Here is an 18,177-nt window from a genome sequence, read left to right on the forward strand (position 1 = left end):
TATTCTTTTTGCGGCAGTGACGGCGAGAGGATAGAAAAACAACAAAATGCTGAATGTAGAGGCAGCAGAATAATTGAGCTGGAGTGATTCAGCTGGGAAAATTTTTTGTCTGCTGTGTTTCCATGGTTTCACATCAGTAACTCACCCTTTTAAATATGAGGCTGAGGACATTTTCCTAGAACACAAGCAAGTACAATGTTTCCTTCTTCATGAGGTTTGGGAGGGTTTAAGTCTCATCAGGTGGACTAAACCTGACTGGACGACTGGACATTTGTTTTAGCTCATTTTGGTAATGATCGGGTGAGGGGGGTGTCTTGTCTTATCAGTTAATGCTCACTGGAGGTTCTTTAAAAATGTCATTAATGGCAAAAGCAGAAGATTACACGTTGATCATATCAAAAAGCACAAAATAATCTTTGCGGTGCTAAATTCAGCAAGTGAGTCATTGCTCACTGTTGCAAATGATCATAAAGTCTGTGCACATCACAGCAGAAGTGTGCAACAGATATTCAGGTCGTCTGCGCAAACCTCAATGCAACAAGGCCAAAAGCAGAAAGCAAAGCTGGACGTCCTTCAAGCCCTGGAGCAACACTTGACAGGAAGCGGTTGGTTAATACATGAACATGGATCGAGTTAAGCTGAGAGCGCTCTGCGAGCCAACAATTACCCCCCGCATCCACAAACAGAACCCAGGACCGACCTAAATACAAGAACTACCGAGTCCTCTGGACTCCAGCTCCTCACAGAGGGAAAGAAAAACTGCAGACTTGGACACATTAAATCAAAGCACCATGCAGTTACCTGTTCACTGTCATCATGTGCTTGCTCAGGAGGAAGAATGACTTTGTTCAGTGGGAGGAGCTTCTTTACAAACACTACTTTGATCACTCTTGTGTTGCATTTAAAATATGATTATGTGGTCTGTGACTCAGTCCGATTTGTCAACATCAGCCTTGTGTAAAGTATGCGCTCCAGTCCAGGTCTGGCTCCAGCTGCCACCCAGAAAACTGGACCAAGTAAAATGAGAACTTTTGTATTTTGCACATCTGATCTAACAAAACTTGACGTTATAAGAATCCAAGCTTCACAGAAGCCGTGACTCATTGAAAGAGAAGTGAAAAGGTCAGTCTTTTTGTGATGTCTCTTGTTTGGGCCTATAGTTGAGTGAGAGAGGCCTGAACTCACTGCAGCGCTGCCCATCAACTACAATCTGACCTACAAAGCAAAGGGATTCACTTAGGAAGCGTTCCTCACACAAACATAATTGTGATTGGTGTAAAAAGAAGACGATGGAGTTCAATTACCAACATAGAGTAAGTGTGCCAACAGAGATAGGAGGCATTGAATGTTTTTATAACACTCAATGTGCACTATACTAATAGGGGTTTCTAGAGAAAACCCTAGTTTATGTAAAGCACTTGAAAATGTGCTGTATAAATAAAATGACCTTATGTTACCTACAACACCAAAGATCTTCGAGTGAGTGAGACAGACTTTCTCTAGCTGCTTGTGCCAAGTCACTTCCAGTTATTCCTTGTTGTGTGATGAGTTGAGGACTAGAGTAAGACTCAGGTCTGTAGGGTATAAGTCTAAGTTAGGTGTGAAATCTTATTTTTGCGACTTGAGTGTGACTCATGTCGCCATCTAAAACTTGAGTCACCATCTCTGCTGAATCCTAATATAACCCCTGGTGCTGATAAAGCAGTTTTTTGTTGTTGTTGTTTTGTTTGTTTGAACATGATCTGTGCTGTTGAACTGTCACTATGCAGAGACGCTGTGCTGCAGATGAAGTCATTCCCACTTCACTGTTACTGACAGCAGTAGTGCAGAGAGACTGACTGTTCTGTCATTAAAACGACGGGTGGCAAATAAAGGTAGGGGGCACAAAGGGTTGTCATATTCTACTGCAGGCACAAACAAACATGTCTAGAAAAGGTCTAGAAATATCTTTACAGGTTTCTGTTTATTTTAACTACACCATTCTGTTAGCGGCAGCTGAGCAGATACTTTTTTTGTGCGCGTCTCTCAGCTCGTCTGGAGGGAACGTTCCAGGCCAAGTCATCAGAAGGCAGTTTGTACGAGTTAGCACACATGTGGGTTAATGGGAACCTCTTTCTGATTTAATTCATTTTTTTTTTAATGAACTCACTTGTGGGCCGGACTGAAATCAAAATCATCAGCAGGCATAATGTGGTTGGTACCAATGTGCCTCAAGATCATCATCATCTGGTGGCAGAAATCTTAATTATACTGTCAATTTAATCATCTGAAAATAATCGTTTACGTTTATTTTTACCTCGAAATTCGTCTCTTATTGAGGGTGGCATTTTCCCTCAGAGTCTACCGTGCCGTTACATTTCTATGTGGTTGACATGGGCTACATCATGGTAGCCCATGATGGAAAAACTCATTAAATCTGATAAATAGGCCTGTATAGCATTCTAAATTTCATGTAAGTGTTAATTTCTACTATTGCTGATTAAGCTTTTTATAACACGAGTGATACCTTCCACCCAGCCCCCATGCACGCGCACACACGCACACGCACACACACACACACACTAAAGAACCAGTTAAGGTTAAAGTACAAGTCTATGACTTCAAATTACAGCTCAGACTCACCTACCAGCTCTGGACATCTAGCACAGAACCCAGCCTAGTGAAGCAGCTGATAGCTTCTTCTGATTTTATTTTCCAGATCCTCACAGATAATGTTGTAAGTGCAACCTGTGTTTGCTCAGGAATGGAGTGCTGGCTGGATTTGGGGTTTTTAACAGGCTGCTCAAGCTAAAAATACATTGAGACAATATTTCAGCTAAGAAAGGAAATGATTTTGTTACTGTAGTCGGTGTTTGTGAATGAGTGGAGATCACATTTTGAGAACTTAGAAGCGAATGGTGCAGTTTATGCAGAAGGTGACGCTGCTCATCTTGACGCCTTCTAAAGGCGCTTTGGTTGGAGGTGGACTAAAGATTTACAAATCGAGTTTCAGGACTGAACTCTGGATATTTATTAACGGTCTGTTTAGGCGATGAACTATGAACATGATTCAGTTCATTCTAAACTGCCTGATCTGGAACTGGTTCTTGTTAAGGATGAACTGGCACAACACTGACTAGCATGCCACAACCAACTCAATTTGAGAAGTGTATAAAAGCAGAAAACCAGAAAAGTTGGAATAATCTGGAGTGAACTGTAAATACAGCTTGTAATGATGCCTCTGATCACCAGCTGACCTCTTGACTCACCGGTGGATTGACCTCCCTGAGGATCCAAACGGCCAGCACTCTGAAGGTACTTCTACAGGGATGATGCTGACTGCTCGCACCTACTCCAATTCAAATCAACCAAACACAGACAGGGCTTTGGTAGTTTCCTTTAATACTGTTTTAATCTTAAAACTAATCAGTTTGTGGCCCTCCTCTTAAAAACAAAATCCTCCTTATTTTAGCTGAGCTTCGTTAGGTAACCTGTTTAATCCTGTGAGTTCCAGCAGAGCGTTGGATTGTGGATTCTAATGCTTCAATGCATCGTTTCTAAAGAAGCAGAAAACAACTCTATCACCTCTCTCTTGTTCCTCCAGTCTCTTTCTGTCCTTCTTTTATTTGTTAATTTCTTTCTCAGCTTCTCCTACCTACGCTCCTGTCAGTTCCCTCCCCCCCCCATATCCTGTCCTCAGCCTCCTCCTCTCTGCTCGTGTCTGCCTCGCTTGTTTTCAGTTCTTTAATCTCTCCACATCCCTCTCCTCTCCTCCCAGTCTCTCTGATGTGTTGTCAGGCAGGCGGGAGCAGGAAGGTGCTAATGGCCCAGCGCATACAACACTGAGCCCAGAGCTGCACTGAAAGCACTGAAGAGTCCATCAGGCCGCACACACACACACACACCAGACACTCTCAGAAGACAACAGCCACCGTGAGGGTGTGTGTGTGTGTGTGTGTTTTCCAAAAGCATTGATGCAACAGTTGGCTCAATCTAAGGCAGGTGACTCAGAACACACTACAGTTTACTCTACAGCATCAATGAATCAGACGCCCTGAGTGGTGCTTTAGTGCAGCTCCACATGAAGGAGTTTAACACAAGAGAGAGAAATAAAGAGAGAGAGGAAACTTGTACATGCAACACATAAAGTCTAAAAACATGTTTAACCAACAAAGGAAAGTCTTTTTTGTGAAGTAAGGACATTTCCCTAGTTCTCACATTATTCTGCGCTCCACTTTTAGCCTTACAGGTTTGATGTGAACACCGTTTTGGTTGATGATACGCTAATGCGGTAAGTGGGTTAGGCATAAATACAGTTAATGTATTGAAATTAATGGAAGTCAATGCAAAGTCTTCGACAGGAGTACAAGAGCATGTGTGCATGTGTTTTCTTACTGCAGTCAGGGGGGTGAAATCTTTTTAAAATATCAGAAAAAATATATTTTGTTGTTTGATGCAAAGCTTTATGCATCAAAGGAAACATTCCTTGCACCTCAGCATGTTCACGTCCACTACTGGGGCGGGTATCGTAATTCAATAACAGATGCTGAAACGGAGCCGCTTTTGTTTACCAAAGTAGGAATGTCATTTTGGTGTCATTTTTGGTGTGAAAGCGCTACGTTTAGCCTCGTCTGGGTTAATGCTGTTTAACGATGCCTCGGCAGCTTGTTCATCCCGCTTCCTGCTCAGATGTGCTCTCGGTGCCACTGAGAAATACCATCCAGCTTACGAGTCTCTACTCCGAGCTCATCACTCTGACAGCGCTCCGGCAGTAAGGAGCGCTGCATTTGGAGGGGGAATAACAGCGAGCGGCAGGTAAATGATGTTCAAACGTGTCATCGTTTCACAGAGAGAAGCCGCCGCCCCCTCAGGAAATGTCTGATGAATATTAATATGTGGTAACAGCAGTCGTGGCGTGCCAAGCCTGCCAGGTACGGAGACGGAGACGGGTTCTTGGTTTAAGGCCACAAAGTGTCGCTTCTCTACTTCTCCCAGCTTCGTCAACCTGCTTCCCGCTGCAGTGTGTGTGCGTGTGTTGGTGCTGGGCTGAGGGGGACTCCCATGAACAAGCACTAAGGCACAACTCATTAAGACACAAACAATCAATTTTCTGTTTTTATTACCTGCTGCTCTGCTTTATTGTCCCACGGGAACTCTGAAGCAATGAAGTTGGAGAAAGAGGCCGAGTTATTCCTGAACACAGAGCTGGTCATGTTTTGTGTTCTTTAGCTGTTTTACACACAGCTGCACTAAAGTTGGATCTAATCCCAAATCCAGATGTTTAAAGTCCTGCAGGTTTTCTGCTTTTTGGTGGTCTAAGTTCTGGTTATATTAAGACTGCAGAATAACCCTTTATCTTCTTTTTTAAGGTGATGTTTTTAGCTCAATCTCTGTTGACCTACAATAGGTGAGGCATAAAAGTTGATGTTAGCTCTGGTTAAAAGAGGCACATTTCATGCTGCTGGAAATCCCCCCAGTGGAAAAATCAAACCTGCTGCTGCTCTCTACCAAACTTCAGAGTCATTCCTGCAGCTAACATCTGCACAGCAAACAGCTGCAGCGCTCATCTAATGTTCCAACATGAAACTAGAAATAAACAAGGCGACCTTAAATGCTCCTTTTCAAATTTGGATTCGGAATCTCCAATGACTTGACACTGTTTAGTAAGCAAAGTAATGACGCATAGAAACACTGACATATGACTCAAGGTGCCTTCTGACCACAGCCATCCTGAATCGACAAAAGATTCCTGAAAAGGTTCATGGTTTGAACGCAGCTGCTTTCCATCACTTGTCAGCTGGCAAACAGACACGTACCGATACCAAGATCAACTTTTTTGACTGCTTTATTTCTGCTAGATGACCTTGTGTGTGCTAACAGGCATCTTTAAATGAAGTGTACTACTATATTAGAGCTGGGTTTTAACTTGTTCATTTGGATTAGTTAATTAAATCGATTTCAACATGTTAAAAATGTTGATGCAATCAATCTTTTTTTTTTTTTGAACGTACATAAGTCCCCCCTGTATTATATTATGTTGCGTGTTTCTGGTGCACAAGCTACAGCCACGCACAACGGAAATGGACGACAGAGCTGCCTCTCTTGCAGCCCCAGTGTGCGTTCGTTTCTGCTTCTAAAACGACGTGAAGCAGAACTGAATACTGGAGAACATTACTGCTGTGTTCAAGTTGTACAAAATCGGGCAGATGATCGCAGCAGTTTTCCAAGCCTCGCATAGCATTTCAATTGCTAAACACGTTTCAGCATCCACAGTCCGTCCGTTTGTCCATCCATCTTCTTGGGCCACTTGGGCCAGCTCCTCCAGGGGAATCCAGGCTGTCTGGGAAACGTGTTCCTCTGGATCGCCACATTTCTATAGAAACTCCATGAACAATCAGGGCTTCCTGAGACACTAGAACGATGAAAGGCCAGAATAGCACTTTGCTCCACTCTGGTGGTTGAAGAACCAGGAGATTAAACAGCTATAAATATCGTGTTTCTATTTATTCAACAACTTGGCAACTAAAAGGAGTTTTGAATTGTTTATTTTGTCTATATATCATTTGATTAAAAATTGATTATTTAACTTAAACAGATCCCAAATTAATATAATTGTTTCTGAGCTCGTGGTTTTTTAAATTATAAATGTCTATTTTGCTGGCATATAATTTTTGATTAAAATGCAATTAATTTTGATGATTTAATAATAGACCCTGCAATTAACCCAATTCAACATTTTTGATCGAGTCCCACCACAAATTACTATCGAACTGAAGTATGTTGATGGAGGCGACCAAATACTTTAAACACGCCCCCAAAAACAAGAACTTAAATGCTGTAATCAAACACATTCAGACTTAAACATGCAGATAAATTCAGCTCCACACTTACAGGCCATGCAGAAATGGTTTGCTAAGACAAATTAGCCAATCACATGACAGGATCTTCATGCATTTGGCATCCAGTTGTGGTGAATACGAATGTGTCATGACGTTGGTGATAGTGGAGCCAAATGCACAGAAGCAGCAGCAGCAGAATGGAGTTGAAAGTTTAAAAAAAAAAAGATGATAAAAACTTTTAACAGGATTCAACAGGAGGAATCAGCAAGTAGTAAATATACTGGGGATCTTGATTACTAGAACAGGGAACAGATGGCCGACTAGAAGCAGGTTGCAGGTGTGAGGGGAGAGAGAGAGAAAATGGCACAGGGGGCGAGCAAGAGTACGTGAGACTAGGAAATTAACCTAACACTAAAGAATAACTGGACGTAAGGAACATAATTAAACGAGACTAACAAGGAACAACTAGAGACAAGAAATAATCATCATAAACTAGAATCACTAGGAAAGGACTGAACTAAAGTAAAACAGACACAAAACTGATGTAAGCAAAGAAGGAGGCTAAGGAATACAGAACAATAAACAAACCTCAAAACAACCCAGAATCCCAAAAGAATGGGCATTTTAAGAGACTATGGTTGCTGGTGTAACACTGGATGGTACTGGGATGTTTCCGTGGACAGACCACCGGACCAGCTGACTCTATGCCTCAAAGAATTAAGGAGGATCCGAACGGGAAAAGGCTCCAAAACCGAACCAGCTCAACGTACCTCATGAAGTGGCAGGTGAACATACATTTCTAGTCAGTCTGTTAACTTCACAAAGCTGGACACATGAGGACCAGTGGTGACTTCATGTCACAATCACAAGAAACATGGTGCAGTTCATGTAATAACTCATTACTCTTGATTCCAACGCAAATCAGTCTTGAGCTTTCAGATAGAGATCAGTTCTAATGGTTGTTTATGACATCCCATTTCCAGACACATTCACTGAACCAAGCTCAATTATTTTTTTAGTAGATCCCGGTTATTGCAGGTAGATTTCACAAATACTTCAGACGCCCCTCTGAAAATGAAATATTTAGATATTTATGCATACTTACTGAAGAAACCTTTGACTACTCAATCCTGAATAGGCGGGGCTCCGCTGGACTGAATTGTATTGCATTTGTATATTTAATTGACACCATTTTTCTCAAATTATGATAAACATACATTAAGATGAGAATCATTCTAGAAACCCACACGATTTTTTTTTTTTATCTGATCTACAATTGTTTTTATCCTTTTATATTTTTATTATGAATAAAAAGTAAAGTGCAGTACAAAGGTTTCAGAATGAATAAGTGAGTATGTGTGTGATTAATGATTCCCTTTTATTTGCCTTGTTGCTTCACCCGGGGGGAACAGATGCTGCAGGAGTCTATGCAGTGTTTAGAACTACATCAGTTATTTCTAACACACACACACACGCACACACACACACACACACACACACGCACACCCAGATCATCAACAGGAGGGTGTTTTCTGTGTGTTGTTTAAGGCCTTCATATGTACAGTAGAGCCAGAGAACAGAGGCTGATGAAGGCGCTTCAGGATGCATAATGACAGCTGTGTGCTCTGCCGCGCTGAGCTGACTCACATTAAATGTGGGCGTGCAGCCTTTTGTTGTTTTTCAGATGTGTTTTAAGTGAACTGTCAGGGCGTGGAGTCAGAGCACAGATCATGCGCGAGCAGCTGTCTGTCAGGAAGCAGCACACAGTCATGATGCTCCGATGGTGACAGGAAAACGTGGAGCACAGCCTTTTCTAAATGGGAATCGGAGATAATGCTAAGGTTTTTTCTTTTATATTCCTGCACAAGTTTTATTCAAAAAAAGCTGTGCTAAATCAAGTGGATGAGGGTTTAAGTTGGTCTTCATCAAGCATCAAAGTGAGCATGTGTGGAGTACGGGTGCACTGATGTGAAAATCTGGGCCGATGTTGATATTTAATTTTGAACATTGCTGTTTTGGGTGATAACCGATATTTACTGAAATATTTCACTAACCTTTAGATACCATGAAAAAAAAACAAAAAAAAAAACAAGTACGCCGCTGACTTCATCACTGCTTCTGTTAAACTCCCCACAATTCTGCGCTGCGTCACTAACTTCACTTGGACTTATTACAGCAGGGCGTCATGTTGTATCTTACAGTCTCACCTCTCACACTGAACCATTTCATATGGCTGACTATCAAGATTTGATAATGGGGCTCAGACAGTGTGACACAGCTCCACATTTCTAAATCATCCAGGGTGTCCCAGGGCTTTAAGTGAACCACCAAGGAAACACAAAATCTGAGACTCCAGACCAAAACCAATCACATCGAAAGCCAAGACCATTTTTGTTTAGACCTGTTTCACTAGATTATTATTATTATTGTTGTGAGCCACCATTCAAAAGTAATGTCTGATTTTCATTGGTGATTTTTTGTATTCCTCTTTTGATTATCATTGTTATCGACTTCAAGTTATTTAAGTGCCTATTGTGGGCTTCAGTTATTAGCAGAGGATTACCAACTATTTTTTTACACCTGTGTACATTACAATAAAATGAAACCGTATCAAAAGGTTTCTGTATTTTAAAGATGCAATACAAAAAGTGAAACTCGTGCAGATTCCTTACACACATGGTGATATATCTGGTAACAGTTTATTTGAAGGGATCTGCATAAGACTGACAGGCCCCTGTCATAAAAATGACATAACACCTGTCATGAGCATGCAGGAGTCTTCATGTCATTTACCGAATGATAGTTCATGTCAAGAGTCATAAACATTCACAAAGACTCCTTCATGTTCATGACAGGTGTTATGTCATGTTTATCACAGTGTCGTGTCAGCACACCCCTTCAAATAAAGGGGTGCCATATATTTCAATAGTTGGTTTTTATTCATCTTGATAACTGTGGCTTACCTCTAATAGAAATCCAAAATTCAGTGTCCAAAAAGATTTTAATATTTTATAATACAAATAACAAGAAGTTTACTTCCCTATGATTGCATAGACTGCAATCATAGGGAAGACGGCTGACTTGACAGTTTTCCAGGAGACTGAAATGCCATACAAGGGGATTAAAGAAGCAGGATCTTCCCAGAGTGCTGCAGAAAAAGGGAAAAAGGTGCTAAAGCCCTAGGGATAACCACAGGGTTCAGGATTGAGAGGCAATGAGAAAAGGCTGTAGCATCTGCATCTGGAAGATTGAGGGGTCATGCAGGGCTTCCAGAATACACTATATTGCTAAAAGTATTTGCTCACCTGCCTTGACTCACATACGAGTTTAAGTGACATCCCATCCCAAGCAATGTGTACTGGTGCACAAAGCAATGTCTTATTGTGCTGAACCATTCAGAGTTCCTTTCACTGGAACTAAGGGGCCGAGCCCAGCTCCTGAAAAACAACCCCACACCATAATCTCCCCTCCACTAAACTTTACACCTGGCACAATGTAGTCAGACAAGAACCGTTCTCCTGGCAACCGCCAAACCCAGACTCGTCCATCACTCCAGAGATCGTGCCTCCACTGCTCTAGAGTCCATTGACGGCGTACTTTACATCACTGCATCTGACACTTTGCATTGTTCTTGGTGACGTGTGGTTTGGATGCAGCTGCTCGATTATGGAAACCCTTTCCATGAAGCTCTGTTCTTCAGCTAATGTGAACGCCACAGTCATGATTGACTGCAGAAAGTTGGTGACCTCTTCGCACTATGAACTTCAGCATCCACTGACCTCACTCCATCAGTTTACATGGCCTACCACCTGGTGGCTGAGTTGCTGTCATTTCCAAAAACTTCCCATTGTCCTATAACACAGCTGACTGTTGACTGTAGAATATTTAGAGACAAGGAAATTTCACGACTGGATTTGTTATCACAGTTCCTCGCTGGAATCCACTGAGCTCCTGAGAGCGACCCATTCTTTCACAAATGTTCGTAAAAACAGTCTGCATGCCTAGGTGCTTAATTTTATATACCTGTTTATACTCCTTTGATATTCTAATTGAAAACTGCTTTTTCTTCAGGCTCAATTTCAATGAAACGAATATTAACATTTCAACAGTTTAGAGTTCAAATTTAGGTTGGATGCTTACTCGGAAAAATGCAACGATATAAAAAAAGAAACCTCTCAGTGATTTTGTTCTTACCTGGTCCCAGTCTATATTGCGGAAAAACGTGTGTGACTTGATATCTGTGAAGCCTGTTTGGACCTGGCAACCCAGGCGCTCCTTGGGATCCTGTAGGGATGAAACACTGGTCAGGGTCATATTTACAAACAGGCAACACGTCTGGATCAAAGTGAGTTGTTGGACTGCTTCAAGTACGTAGTGAATGCCCGATCCATCTTTTGCTGCACCGCGGCCGTTTCACAGCCGAATGCTGGATGTAATGGTCTAAGTTAAATAATCGGATGAACAGAGCACTGAGAACTTCGCTGCCCGTCCAAACACTTTGCTGTTTTTCTACACACACAGCTCCCAGAGGTGATGGGTGTGGACGGCTCTCACCTTGTTTAGAAAGCCCTTCAGCACGCTGGCAGCTTTCACTGACAGAGACCTCGGGATGCGAATGGGCTTCTCGAGGATAACTGTCAACAAAAAAGAAGGAAGGCAACAGGAGGAGAGAAAGAAGACAGAGACAATGAAAGGGCAGTCGTGAGTTGGGAGAAGCGTGATTCAACCTGCCTGTGGGTGACCATGTCTGCTGAGTGGGAGTCAGAGGAAGGGAGGACACGCAGTGAACGCTGCTCTGTTTTCTGCATCACGTTCCTTGCTCCACTAATAACCTTGGAACTCACACAAATGAGAAGAGCTTGAAAACAGTTTTTTTTTTTTTTCACCTTAAAACCTCACTTCAAGGATGTCCAAAGCATTCATGCTGAATTTCTGTTCAAGGTAATGTGTTCAGAGCAGAGCGTGTTTTTCACTCATGTTTCAGAATTACACACTGAAAAGTGGCTCTGCGCGTTTACACACATCAAACCGCAGCTACTAACTTCTCCGCTTTAGATCTTTCTGGAATCGTGCCACTCCTGGTGGCAGCGTGTAGGAGTTTCTCTGTTCTTTCTCAAGACTTTAGTTCTGATGTTTTATTTCTTTTTAATGAATGTTAGGGCAATTAATCCCTCTGGTTCTGAATGATGTGCAGAGGGAAGAATTTTTACTTTTTCCCCCCATTAGAACAGTTGCCATCACCCCAAAACTCAGAGGGGCAGAAAAGGAGGCTCTGTGGATGCAGAGCAGAACCAGCGAGCAGAGAGAGAAGGAGGAAGTTCATCATAGCAGGCAATGATCATACCCAGACTCCAACAGCCCTCTGCCCAAACAACCAGAGAGAGAAGGAGCAGCAGCAGCCAGGAGTTTGTTATAATCCTTCCTGCCTACAACATCGACTCTGACGATACTTCGACTATAGGAGTTACAATGACATTTAATTTAACATTTAGATATTTTTAATAAGTATTTCTGAATTGAGAGGCTGAGAGATTTAGACAAATGGCACACAGACCAAGGAACGGTTGAAAATTGACTATATTAGTCAAAGACCAGTTTCACTCTTCTGCCAGGGGGTTTCAGAGTCTGTTTTCCTCTGAGGGAACATGGTTCACCATGTCCACCACGGTCTGCATAAAAATGAGCCACAATAAACTGTTAAAGTCCAACACAATGGGAAAATTACATTTTGAATACAAGGCATGATCCTGGTCACTTTCCACTGAGTAGCAGTTTATTTGGAAAAGCAAAACCAATATTAGATGTTTTTACAGTAGTGAAATAAGAAGGCAACATCGTGGTTCACAATTGGTTTCTATATTTCTTAGGGTGTAAAGCACTTTGAAATGCCTCGGACCTGAAATGTGCAAATCTTTAATACTGTCTAACATTTCTTGCTGCAAATTGTTTTTATATTTTTAAAAGTTTGTTGTTGTTTTTTTTGTTTTTTTCATTTAAATTCATGTATAAACTCTTGGTTACAAGCAGCTCCACCCGCCATTCACACCTCAGGATGATTTAAAAAAGAGAAGGCCTTGGACCAAAGCCTGCTAGTTTGTTTTTAAAAAGATAAAGTTATTGAACTTAAAAAAAACTGCATCAAAGTCTTCAATTTATTTTGAAACGCTTCCCCTGTACCGCTCCTGGTGGAGCGTGCAGTGGGAACTGTCGGGTTCTAATGTCTTTGTGGGTCAAACAGGAGGAGCTAACGAGTCGGAGTTCACTTCCTGCAGGACGAAAACTGAACCCTGATTGGCTTCAGTTCAGATTACAGCTCAAGCAGTTTCTTCTGAGTGCCACATTTGTCTTCTTGATGGTATTGTATTCTCTTATTATTATTCTCGTGGGGTTAATGAGTTTTGTGGTTTTATTTGTGTTAGATTTTGAATGCTGTATTAAGTTGATATTGGATTTTTAACTGAAAGCCCAAATTTGTATTGCAAAGCAGCTTATGCTACATGTTAAAGTTCTTGGTATTATGGTAACCCTTAACACTATTTCAATACAAATAAATTGGGTTCAGTGTTCATCATAATATATTATTGCAAGTATTTTATTATTTTAAATACTATGTGCAGTAAAACAACATAAATTATTCAAGAACATTTTTATAATGTAATTTGCTCATTTTTAAATTTCTTAAATTCTCCCCTCTTGTTCCTGCTTTGAGATAAATTTCTGGTTGATTATCAAAAATAACTCCAATGCTCTCCGGTCTCTGAGCATCTCAGCTCTGGGGATGGCATGTGCTGCACCAACAGCCAAAGCACACCCATGGCACCGGCTCCATCTCGGTGCCATATGGTGGGTGGCTCTTCTAGTGAAAGGGTCGGTTTCCGTTGGCAGGCGTTCGTCCAGGGACCTGCTGATCAGCCACAGTAAAACCACCAGGAGGACGGTACTGGTGGCAGATGCGAGCTGTAGCGCCGTGCTATAAGGTCCTGACGGTCACAGCTGAGACAAAGTGCGTCACACTGTAGTATGGAGGAATTTCTGCTGCTGCGGACAGTGCGAGGGAAGGGAGGAGGAGGTGATGGGGTTGCGCTATGTAAGGAGACCATATGGCTCGAGGAAACACAAACACAAATAGAAGCAGAGAAATTCTCTACAATGATGAAGTGAGATGACACCTACAGCTCGTTTTCTGCTGAGCTCTCACTCTTTAGCACGCCGTTGCAACAAAGTTCGAAACTGGAGGCAAGATAGTCGGATGTGTATTAGCCATCTTTTTTTTTTATATCCAAAACCCTGAGATTGTATTAATGTTGAAACATCCAATAATGATTGTCAATATGCAAATGAAACATGTTTCTTCAGGTCTCTTTAGAGAGAGCTGCTACAGATATTAAAGAGGTACCAAAAAAAAAAAAACTATTGAGGTGAAGAACTAAGCCCAGTTTATAAGTTTTGACATGAATAAAACGGCATACTGATGTAAAGAAAAGAAAAAAAAACACTCAAACCACAAAGTATGGATGCAAACAATTGGTTGACTTATGATTAATTGTTGATTAATAGTTTAATTTATTAAACTGAGTTCCATTTGATTAACTAATAACATGAGCTAACACTTTCTTTCAGTGTTGCAGCACATAAGAAGGAACCACTGGTCATCCTTAAGCCGGAACTGATTGAAAGAGAAATAAACATGGCGGAACCATCCCAGAATGGGAAAGAGAAATGGCCCAAACAGAGTCCGCTGTCAGATGCTAGTCGCACTTTAAGCGGTTCTGTTTTGAAATCTAAACATTCAAACTCTGTGAGCTAAGTTACCACCTTAACTTACATATCAGCGTTTATTCAGCCGATCTGCAAGACGGAGAACTGTCAACTTCTCAATCAAAAATTACTGATGTGCTACGAAGGCGAGAATGATGCAGAAAATTTTTTAACATGATATAAAAAGATGTGATGCCAATAAGCACAGTTGATTTTGAGGGATGTTGTGTGTGAGAGCACTTCGTTTAACATTCCTTCAGGAGCAACCATCACTGCCTGCTAAGAGGTACACTACAACAAGAGGGGAGCTGGATAGGAAGCTGGACTAACAACACAAAGGGACTAATAAAGTATTTTAGAAGTGAATAAATTGAAGTGAATCTTGGCAAACAGCAGGTGGGATGAACATGTTGGTTTCTGCTCTGAAATGCACGTCTGTAAACATCCGACCGGCTGAGAGAGTGACTGGATGCTGACACGTTGCTCCCTGAAAACTTGAACATCTTGTTAGAGTGAAGCCAGTTTAGTTTCCTCCTTATTAGAGCCATGTGTGTGTTGTTGCAACAGCTCTGTGTAAATAAATGAGTTGGGCCAGCCTTTTAAAACCACATCAGTTTTATTTGATTGAGAAAATCCCCAAAACCTCACTCAAGAAATCTGACTACTTCACTTCCCATCCTTCAATCCATGTTTTAAGAAGGTAGTGAAATGTTGTATTAAAAGACTAATCCTTTAGTTTATGACACAAATATTTCAGTGACATAAATGGTTACTTCCATGTGGTCAGTTAAACCTGGCATTTTAATAACTGGAGCTCATTTGTTCCCTGGATCGACTGGTCCTCCGCTTAGATACGTCCAGCTTCTGATGCAAAGTGATGACATCAACCAAACACTGATTCAGCTCCCTCAGCTGCTGCCCAAGTTGAGTCTTTCCTGAACAGATGGAGGCCTCCATCTTGGAACAAAGCTAATCTGCTGTGCTAAGCAGGACTGCAGCCATCCTGCAGTTGAATGAACATAGATGCTATCCATAGATCTTGATGATTAGGTCATCATCTAGAGTCAGTCCTGGGCCTTATTTCTGACAGGTGCAAGAATCAGTAACATCCTTCAGTTTGTATTTAACCTTTGACCCGTTGTGCACTCCTACTTTCCATATCCCACATAACCCAGTGAGATAGTCTCCCATCACTCAACAGCAACTAAGGGAAACTTACTAAACTACACAGGTATCAGGTATACAAGTAGTAGCAAACCTGTTCAGGGGACAACTGACAGATATACTTTATTTTCTAGTTCTTGGCTACCTCTCCACATGCAGCCAAACTCATAAACTGCGTCTGCATGCACAGTTTCAGAAAACATTTTAGAAATTGTTTTATTGTCTCAAACCAAACTTGCCTGAAGATTCTCAGTTTTCCAGGTTTTTGTATTCAGGAAGGTTTAAAGGTTTTGTCTTAAATTAATGTCCCTCTCCATTCATTTAACATGGAACTTGTGGGACGAGGTGGCGGTCGCTTGTCCTCACAAAGCCAAGCGACCGCAAGAATGTGTACATGTGAAATTTTGGGCTTGTGCACGTAGATGTGCACAAGCGGGCTGGCAAAGCAACACAAGAAAGTTGAAAAATGTTCAACCTTTGTTGCTGTTTGCTGTCGTTCGTCACTCCCCTCGAGTCAAACCCACAACGTTCTGCTGTGAACTACGTCACCCTCAACAGGAGAGAACCTTTTAGGTCGAAATAGGTAGATTGATTAATCTGCTTTATGGATTGCCAACACGTTAAAATCTTCAGATTGATAGCATGCCTTGAAGAAATAACATTAATTATAAAGTGAATTATGGCATCGGATCTCTCTGTATCATGTTGTATTATATTATATTAGATGTCATTGAATTTTATTATCCTACTGTGACTGTTGTGTCAGCTTTGGTCCTTACACAATAAAACAGTGCAGGTCTAAAGAACTAATCTTGATATATACCCTCCCTAGCAACTGTTGGACTTCTCCAAATGTGTCCTTATAAAAATAAAATTGTGACAAACATTGAAGCATTTCCTGCTCAAAATCCTGGATCCATCACCAACATTTCGTCACTGAACCGACAGAACAGAGTTCTGTGATTTCAGGTGGCTCAGGATAATGATCTGGCTCCATCTCTGCTCGATGAAAAGTCCATCAGTTGCCAAATGAAGCAAAAGCATGAAGGAAACACTCCACTGGTCCTCACATGCAACCGAGTCCCATTTGTTATAGAGGCCATGATGTACTGCCAAATCCTCCAGGGCTCATGTGGGCAGGACTTCGTACTGAGGATGTGTTTTCAGCCAACGTCATTCCGAGTTCAAGCGTTTACTCAGCACACGCTGAAAGATCGAATAATTTCACCTCTTTTAAAGATTTATGTGATAACATGAACTGTTATGGTATTTGATGAACACAGTTTACAGTCACAGATTCCATCCAGTTACACTGAAGCAGCAGAAACTGATCAGGAATGGCTTTCCTTTAGAGCAGTGGATGTTCAGAGTGTTAGTCCAGAGCTACGTTATGTTACTGCCAGATCACGCAGACAAAGATGATTGCCAGTTTAAGGTCCAGTTTTTCTCTGTAGCACTGAAAAAAATCCAGCTAGTAAAAAAAGGCCCAACTTTCACACTTACACTGTATACTTTCTGTAAACTTCATTTTATTTTGTCAGCTGTAAATTTGTCCAAGTTTCATCTGAGTATGCCTGCTCTAAAGCTACACTGCTATAAAATTCACTTTCTTAATTTCTGACAAATTATTTTCTTAATCAGTTTCAAATAATTTTGAAATCAACGGTAACACTTTATTTGAAGCAGTGTGCATAAGACCGAATGACAGTCATAAACATGACAACACCAGCAAGAAGGAGTTTTTATGAACGTCTAAGACTATTGTCATGAGGTTTTTTTAATGCAAAGTTTTTCTAAAAATTGCCTTGAAAGTCCATTAAAAGTGCCAACTTTGAATGAAAGTGTCATTATTTACAAAATAATACAAAGTTGACACTTCTAGTGGACTTTCAATGCCACCTTTAGAGTATCACTGCATTAAAAGAATGACGGTTCATGACACCGTTCATAAAGACTCCTTCATGTTCATGACAGGTGGTATGTCATGTTTATGACAGTGTCATGTCAGTCTTATGCACATCCCGTCAAATAAAGTGTTACCGAATCAACTAATAAGGCTTAAACCAAAGACGAGGCATGTGAAAAGTGAGGCAAGTGAAGGAAACCTCTGGACTACTTTGAGTTTACAGCCCATGAAGTGACTAAACCCAACGACTTCCAGCTTAGGTTGAAGGCAAGCAGAGCAAATGACTGTGTCTCACCTTGGAAGAGGTATTCCTCTGTGTTCATGTCAGGATTGTCAGTAATAATATCAAACGGAGACCTTCCGGCCATCATCTCGAACATCAGCACACCCAGAGCCCACCAGTCTACACTGAAGCCTGGGGGAACACACACAGGATGGGCTGGTAATTAGGCAAAGTTTGTCATCATAAACTCGTCTCAGCAACACTTTTTGTTGCTTAGCGCTAACACACATTAACGCTAACACAGCTTA

General features: G+C 41.4%; 1 protein-coding gene across 5 annotated transcripts in view; it reads right to left on the minus strand.

Moving 5' to 3' along the window:
* The window catches only part of prkcz (protein kinase C, zeta), a 108,049-nt gene that overhangs the window by 16,927 nt on the left and 72,945 nt on the right, over positions 1-18,177 (minus strand). For all 5 annotated transcript variants that reach the window (XM_015055345.1, XM_015055343.1, XM_015055344.1 and 2 more), the window contains 3 exons: positions 17,942-18,061; positions 11,373-11,452; positions 11,013-11,102 (listed from right to left, as the gene is read on the minus strand). In XM_015055345.1, the coding sequence (XP_014910831.1) occupies positions 11,013-11,102; positions 11,373-11,452; positions 17,942-18,061 (290 nt within the window). The remainder of the gene's footprint in view (positions 1-11,012; positions 11,103-11,372; positions 11,453-17,941; positions 18,062-18,177) is intronic.

This window comes from Poecilia latipinna, unplaced genomic scaffold (genome assembly GCF_001443285.1).
Source record: "Poecilia latipinna isolate Pla-1442-1.1 unplaced genomic scaffold, P_latipinna-1.0 Scaffold1311, whole genome shotgun sequence".
Classification (NCBI taxonomy): Eukaryota; Metazoa; Chordata; class Actinopteri; order Cyprinodontiformes; family Poeciliidae; genus Poecilia; species Poecilia latipinna.